General features: G+C 32.9%; 1 protein-coding gene across 2 annotated transcripts in view; it reads left to right on the forward strand.

The window, feature by feature from the left end:
* Positions 1-8,739, forward strand: part of SLAIN2 (SLAIN motif family, member 2) — a 77,293-nt gene that overhangs the window by 36,416 nt on the left and 32,138 nt on the right. For both annotated transcript variants that reach the window (XM_008575465.1, XM_008575463.1), the window contains exons 5-6: positions 1,246-1,605; positions 2,049-2,186. In XM_008575465.1, coding sequence (XP_008573687.1) covers positions 1,246-1,605; positions 2,049-2,186 — 498 coding nt within the window. The remainder of the gene's footprint in view (positions 1-1,245; positions 1,606-2,048; positions 2,187-8,739) is intronic.

An 8,739-nucleotide genomic window follows, 5' to 3' on the forward strand; every position in this document is an offset into this window, starting at 1 on the left:
GCGACACTGAGGGTTGCGATCCGTTGCCGGACACGGAAAAAGACAAAAAAAAAAAAAAATGTAGAATTACAGATTTGGGATATTGCCTCATCAAGTTCCCTCATTTTTAAGATGAGAATTACAAAATCTTAAAGCAAGCATACTTCTTTAGGTTCCTGTTGTTAGGGGAGAGCCTGCATTGGGATCTGGGTTTTTCTTTTCTAAAACAGCGCTCTTTTCACTGGTCTGTTTTGTTTTTGTTGTTGTTGTTGTTGTTGTTGATTTTAAGATGACTTTAGTGCCATATTTGCTGTAACTAGACACTAAGTAATTTGTCGGTTACTGCTGTGGTTCCCAAACCTGGCTGAGGGGCTAAGTGGACCCCAGGAATTTCTAGTTTTAAAGATACCCTAGAATGATTCTCATCCACTAGTTTGGGGGAACCATGTTGAATAGCACTTTCTTTATATGAATACGTGACTTAAAGGTTGAATACTACTGTATAGCAGATTTTTTTTACTAGATTGCCAATAGTTAGCAGGACTTGCTCAAAACATTACCTGAATTCTATACTTTTTTACATTGTAATTTGTTTCCTTGTCAAATATACTATGTATCAACATTTATTTTTGTTATAGAAGCTTCTGTACTATTTGAAGGACTCCTAAGTTTGCTTGGGTTTTTCTGAAGGTATCAAGCTACATAGGAGATTCTTTTGAAAATTCTTACTTTGAAGGCTTAGAATTTAACTTTGTTTTATTGAGATCTCTTGGGTAATGAAGCAACTGAAATTTCATATATGCCCAACTGTTGAATTCCTAAGTGTGGGATAGACATTTCCATCGTACTTTATCATCTTCATGAGTAAGATTACTCTAAAGATTAAGTATCCAAGGGGTTTATTTACTCACTGATGTATTCTTTTCACTGGTTAAACAATGATTGTTTTCCCTCAGTATTCCTTTAATGTTAGTCTCAAATTTGGATTACTGCCTTTAGGAGTAGGAACATATTTAAACTTATGGTTCTACCCTTGTAATTTAGGTTTCAGAGTAAAAAAGAAATCTTGAAGTTGGGCAAGGGTTTATAGAATTTCATTCATTTTAAAAATAACTTCAGATGTGGTTGGTTTATGCTTCCTAATAGGAGAGGATGTTAAACTCTATTTGAATTTCTCAATGATAACCTTTTACTTCTAAATTTTAAAAAATATTTAAATGTTTAACAATACAGTTAAAGAAATAAAATAACATTCATTGTTGCCAGGTCTCCGGCAAGAATATGCAGCCACCACGTCTCGGCGCAGTTCTGGTTCATCTTGCAATTCTACAAGACGGGGTACTTTTAGTGATCAGGAACTTGATGCACAAAGTTTAGATGATGAAGATGACAATATGCATCATGCAGTATACCCTGCTGTTAACAGGTTTTCACCATCACCACGCAATTCACCTCGACCATCACCTAAGCAGTCACCCAGAAATTCACCTCGTTCACGATCTCCTGCTCGGGGAATAGAATATAGTAGAGTGTCCCCACAGCCTATGATTAGTCGCTTACAGCAACCTCGCCTTTCACTTCAAGGCCATCCCACGGATTTACAGACAAGCAATGTTAAAAATGAAGGTAAAACAAAGCAGATTTTAATAATAGAATGTTTTTGGGAAAAAAATTCCTTTATATAATTTTTACCAAGGTTTCGTATTTCAGATAGGTAAATCAAGAGTTTAAGTTTACTGTTTTGTTAATAGTGAATCAATAAGAAAGTAGAAAGTGAATTTAATTTACTTGATTATGTACTTTTGCTTTATTTTACTCATGAAGTTACCTGTATTTAGATTTTGATTTAAGTATATAATTTGTGATTTTCTTTAAGGGTTCTCTTATTCTACCCATTTATAGACTCTGGGTTGATTTTTTTTTTTTTTTTTTAAGTAAGACAAATATTTCCTGTTTTCTTTTCCAAAATATGCAGAAAGTTTAAATAAATAATCTTTGAATGCTAATATTTTCATTTTCTCCATCTGAAAGAATGGTTTGATTTTTTTTTAATTAAAATTCTGTTGTAGAAAAACTAAGACGCAGTCTTCCAAACCTGTCCCGAACATCTAATACACAAGTTGACTCAGTGAAAAGCAGTAGAAGTGACTCAAATTTTCAAGTGCCAAATGGAGGAATACCTCGCATGCAACCTCAGGCTTCAGCCAGTAAGTGTCTTTCTTATTCTTTTATTCGTCAGTTATATAAAAGAAAAATGAAAATTATAGATATTTTATGCTGAATAGCTATATTAAGCTATAGGTATAGGAAAATTTAATGTTTATTAGATCCCTGAAGATAATTATAGCTGTATTAAAATTTTAAATTTGTCTCTGTAAGTTACCTAATTCTGTTAGTACTTATATCTTTATGAAAACTTTGGTCTCATTGGAATTTTAAAATAAACAAAGTCTAACTTTTTAAAAGTAATAAGAGGTAGGTTAAGTTTTTGCTTATAGAAATTAGAAGCAGCAATAGTAGCCAGTATAATAACCAAAATATATGTTTCTTAGTATTTAAATTTTCCTTAGTAACCTCCAGTTTTAAAATAACTAAAAGTTTATTTTATTATTACATCATTTAGAGCACAACATACTTAAAATAAGCAATTCATTGCTCGAACTTGTAGTGTGTTAAATCTGTTATCAAAGTTGGATTTTTGTAATTATTCTTTTGTTTCCAAAACAAAAGTATACTATGAGAACTTTTGTATAATGCGTACTATGTATAATTGTATAATTTACTTATATTATTATTTACTTTATAATAGTATAACTTCTCATAGTATACTTGTATAATAGCATACTATGAGAACTCTTGGATAATCTCACTTTAGTTCTGCCTCTAAAGATACGAAATTTTTGGTTTTGATTTGATTGGTTTTCTGTATCTGCTAAGGATATTTTTATGAGAATTTTTTATTGTATTCATATTATGGATATAATATTGAATCAGTATGGATGGCAGATTAATTTATAATCCTAATTCTACTTATCTCAAGTTTTTAATCTGTTATAATAAATTGCCAGAAGCCAGCATTTTTAAAGAGTTGAAATTAAACTCTTAAACAGAGAAGGTGAATTTTAGAAATATTGAAGAAAAAAATACATGTAGATTATAATTCTTAATAAATTTTGGTGATTAGATAGATACTAACCCAAGAATGTGACAGATCTTTCTAAATGGAGGAAATTTCTTTTTTATTCAATTAATATTTGTTTTGTGACAAGTAGTATGATAAATAAATACAGGCCTTTCTACTTAAGCGTAAAATATACGTTCCTTAAAAACCTCAAACTCTGCAATATTTCATATTAAAAAATGACAGAGTGGGGATGGGGTGAGTAGTCCTGGAAGAGACCACTTAAAAGCAGCTTTAGAACATTAATAAAAACAATAATGATCCTATAACAATACTAGCACAATTAAAGGCATGTTAAATCCTTAATGAATAAAATAATTACTCCAGCCATATGGGACTTTATTTTATTTTATTTTATTTTGTCCTTTTTGAGACCGGCCACACCGCGCTCAGCCAGTGAGCGCTGTGAGCGCACCGGTCATCCCTATATAGGATCCGAACCCGCGGTGGGAGCGCTGCACTCTCCTGAGCACGCCACGGGCTCGGCCCTGGGACTTTATTTTTTTTAAAAAAGTTGAAGGGAATATGATGGAAAGGAAAAGTTCAGACAAAGATCAGAGAGAATCATGCAGTAAGAACTTCTAAGACAGCGTGGCCAAACTAGTCAAGAAGTGATGTGGGAGTGGATGGGCCCTGTTACATTACTGTACAAGTTGATTATAAAAAGAAAGACTTACAAAATGTTATTTGTTTACTAACCAAGATAGATATGAGCATGTAACCAAAACAATTACAAATGAACTATTATGGTTATTTCTATGATCTTATAAATGCTATGTGCATCCATGGTGTACCACAGCTTACATCAGTCCTGTACTTGAGCTGTAGGACACAAGGAACAGGTAGTCGCTGTATCATATTACCATCAGTGGTTGAAGTGGCAGCAGTGATGTATTCCTTCATTTCCTCAAGGCTGTGAGGAAGAAGTGATACAAACATTAGGTTATTGACTGTTCACCTACAACTTTTTTATTGAGTAGTACAATTTTGAGAGAATTCAACTCTTTTTAAATTACTTTACACTCTTCCTGGGCTCTATAGTGTTTAGCTGACTTAACGTACTTTATGTTAAGCTGCTATTACTGGTGGCTCAAAAATCAAGCTAGGAAAAAAACACATCTGAATCAAAATGACTTCTGTGATATATTGACAATTTTCCTTATTAACCAGTTGCATATATTATTAGAGAAATTCACATTATACTGTTTTTATATGCATGATCTTATTTAATCCTCAGAACAATTCTGTGAAAGAGGACAATTATTAACACATTTTACAAATTAGAAATTGAAGCTTTAAGTGGTTAAATAACTTATCTTTGGTCATATACCTTATAAGTGGCAAGTTAGGAATCAAAACCAAGTTGATCCAGCTTGAGAGCCCAAGTATCATTTCTGTTTTTTATGAGTTTTAAAACTGTAATTTAAAGCACTGTGGAAAATTGTTACCTAGAGATTTATTTACCTCATTTATTCCGCTGGATATATGCTAAAACATGTTTTGCACCAAATTAAATTTTAAACTTAGTATCCCAGGTCTTGTGTAATTGATATTGTGGACTATGTAATTAAAAGTACCATTATGATACTCATTATAGTACTCATAAATGGTATAGAAAACAGGAATTCATGAAACTTTTATAATGAAAGTAAGCATGGAATTTGAAGTCTGTTATCCCTGAAAACCTGCAAATTAAGTTAATTTGACACTTGAGAATATCCTGTTTCTCCCCCCACCCCACACTATACATGGTTGTTACAAAAGACAACCCACAGTATAGTACAACAGGAAAGAAAAATTTAAATCATTAAGAACATTAAGTAATAAAACTGATGTATTATAAGCAATGCTTTTACAGCATATGCACAGATAATTCAAAACAGCATTTGTACTTGTTTTCAGAGATGCTTTTATATTTAGTTTGAATGTATAAGTTTTGAATTTCTCAAAACTTCACATGATAAATCTCCAAACAGCATTCCAGCTATTTGATAAAACCAGCTATTGTCAATATCCTCTTTACCTCATTCTATTATTGTCAGTACCAACTCTTTACTGAGGGTTGTTCCCTCATCCCCTCATACATGCTCTTTATTTGTACTATTCTAGCATCTCAAACTTTTGTGAAAATGAAAAGTAATTCTTCACAAAAATAAAAAAGGCTGGGAACCTAGGATAAAAATGTTAATAGAAAAATGTATTGGCTGTATCTTAAACTTTACAATAATTACTTCTCCTCTGGTGATAGAATTACCATTGAATAATCATCTGCTAATTCCCTAAAATTTTTTTCTTTAGTCTAATTATTTTTCCTTTTTCCCCACAAGTTGATAATTAAGGAAAATATAATGGGATCCTAATTACTACTTTACTTTTAAGTAGAAAATATGTATGCAATTTCATAATGGTGTATTTTAATATTTGAATAGCATGCAAGCAGAAGAGAAAATAAGGTGCCTTCTTTTTTAATTGTATATACTTGTTTATTTTTATATTTGTAGCTGTAGCAAAGCTTATTTTTTACTTAAAACATCACAAACATATTTATTTTAGCATAGAATTACACTATTCTCAAAAATGTCTTTGGTAAATAGTAAATCCAGAATATTACCAAGTATAAAACTTTATAAAAATATTTAAAGCTCTCTGTTGAAAATTATTACATCACATAGAATTACACTATTCTCAAAAATGTCTTTGGTAAATAGTAAATCCAGAATATTACCAAGTTTAAAACTTTATAAAAATATTTAAAGCTCTCTGTTGAAAATTATTACATCATGAGCAAAAAATTGTAAGTTATCTATTTTTTCTTGGTTTCATATATATCTTTGATACATAAAAATGTTTTTTAATTAGTATATATAGTTTTTATAATAGCTTTTAATTTTGATATGTACAAATATTATAACAAGTTTTATAAATTTTATACATTAATTGATATTTTATAATTTTTGTGTAAACTGCAGTTGTTAGTATAATAGATGTTGCATTTTGTTTTCTTTTAAGTGTTTATTTTTCCAGCTCTTAAGTGGTAAAGCTTTGGTTCTTACTTGCTGGTCTGCATGAACCTAACTTTGCAAGGTTGCTATTACTTGGACCACTTCTTTTGCCTTGTTACTATGCCATTCACTGTTTTTATATGCTTATTTGCTGTGGCTGCATTATTGTGGATGCTGGCATTCAAATATGAGTATTATGAGAGTTCGAATGTATTTTCATTTTTATAGCTATTTCCAATTTTTGACTATATTTGGAAAATAAGAGTAACTTAAAAAGTTTAAGAAAACCAGAGCATTGCAGAGGTCATGGATACATTTCATTTTCTCAGTTTCTTCAATTAAAGGAAGGAATGTTTGTTGGGGGCAGAGTTTTTCAAAAATCTTTCTAAGACTACCAGAGCACAGGTTTAAGAGAAAGTTTAGTTTTCAGAAAAACATAGGAATTATTGGTTAAAAAATAAGGAAAGATCCCTATACCGGCCAACCTTCACCTTCCCACCCCACCCTGACTAAAAAGAAATAAGTAAGGAAAGGGAAGGGAAAGAAACCCAAGACAATTTACTGAGTAAAAAAACATACCCAAAATTTGTTTAGTGTTTTTAAACATTTAAAATACTTTCACATATATTATCTCTTTTGAACCTCACAAATAACCATTTCTTATTTTTATAGGAAGGGAGCAGAGACCCATATAAATTATGTGAATTTGGCAACGGGGTATAACTAGAAAAGTGAGAAAGCCAAGGTCAAATTACTCCCTTGTCCCAACTCCTCCCTGAGTCTCCTGATTTCCTCCTCACCATTGTTTGAATTACATCATGATGACCTAATTGCAAATGAGGTGGCATCTTGGAAAACATTTTTATTTGACTCTACTTGAACATGTTTGAGAATGAACTGTAAATATTTTATGAATTACCACAAAAGCGTAAAATAATTCAGTGTAATATTTATCCGTTTGCTTACATTTAACCAAATGGAAGAATATTTTTGGAGAGGATATGGAGTATACCCCAGGGAAAAGGCTTATAGAATCAACATTTTGCTTTGTACCTCTCACTGAAGAGGGAAAATATCCAGGGCAGTTGTCAGCTTATGCATAGCCACATTGATCTGAGGCCAATGAGGAAGGAATTCTCATCCAGATTTCACTTACTGTCAAAACACTACTTAAATTTTACATAATTCTGAAACATGAATTGAAATAAATGTTGTGATAAATATGTGTAATGGGCTAATCTAAGAATGAATAAAATATTTGTAGAACATCTAAGAATAAGTATAGTGATGTTGGGTTAATTAGACAATCACAAGGAGATTTTATAAGTGTAGTTTTTCTGACCTTTACCCCTGGAAATTTTGATTGAATACATCTGGGGTGGGGCCGCAGAATCTCTGTATTTTAAAAGTGTCTCAGCTGATTCTGGGGCATTGAGTTTGAGAACCACTGGCCTAGATTCTGACTGTGGAGTACTTTGAATGCTCAGCATAGGTCTCTGGATTTTATACGTAGTCAGTCACTTATGTGTTCCTCAGTTACTCAATAGGTATTATTGGGTGTATGTTATGTTCTAAGCACTGGGAATATAAATATGAATAAGACAGACCATGCCTTCCAATAGCAGGGATTGGTAGGCAGGAACTTGTGTGGCAACAGAGGAGTGGCATTAAACTAAGGAGTGTTTAGGGTGTTTCGGGAAAGATATTAAAAGATATCTCAGCCAGCATGGGAGGAACTTATGTGAGTTGCCAAACGAAGAAAGGAGGCACAGGTTTTCCCAACAATGGGATTGGTAATGTCAGGTCTTGAGAATGGCAGCCTGAATATACAGGTTTTGTATGATTACAGTGTAGGGTGCAGGATGCGTGAGGGAGTGAGTACAGTGATGAGGAATGAGAGATATAGATAGGGGACAGACAGATTTTTTTAAATGTCACAGTCATGAGTTTGAATTTTATCCTGTAAGCATGCAGAGCCATGGTGGGCTTTTAATCAAGGTTGCTTCTTAGAAAGTTCACTCTGATATCAATGTGGAGAATGGATTAAAGTGATGTGAGACTAGGAACCATTTAGAAAGCTATTGCATTATGTGGGCAAGAAATAAAGATCCGAACAAAGGTAGTGGTAAGAGGGTGATAAGATCTGGATGAATTTTTAAAAATTAAGTAGAAGATATTTGACTTGGTGACACTGAGAAGATTGTAAGTGGAGAGTAAGAGAGCATTGAAGGATGATTCTGAACAAGAATTTGTGAGCAATAAAAGATTTTTTTAAAAATGTCATGGGGTTGGGGATGGGACAAGAGGCATTTTACCTAGCAGTAATTAATGTTCATTCACAGTGGCTTATGCTTACTTAGTATTTGGCATCTGGAGAAAATTTTTTTTTTTTTTTTTTTTTGTCTTTTTCCGTGTCCGGCAACGGATCGCAACCCTCAGTGTTGCCCCCGTACCGGGCCGGGGACCGGCAACGGGATCGCAACCCTTGGTGCTGCCCCCGTGCCTCACTCAGCCAGTGAGTGGGAACCGGTCTGTATGTGGGATCCGAACCCTCGGCGGGAGCGCCGCCACGCTTCC

This window comes from Galeopterus variegatus, unplaced genomic scaffold, assembly GCF_000696425.1.
Source record: "Galeopterus variegatus unplaced genomic scaffold, G_variegatus-3.0.2 Scaffold1193, whole genome shotgun sequence".
Taxonomy (NCBI): Eukaryota; Metazoa; Chordata; class Mammalia; order Dermoptera; family Cynocephalidae; genus Galeopterus; species Galeopterus variegatus.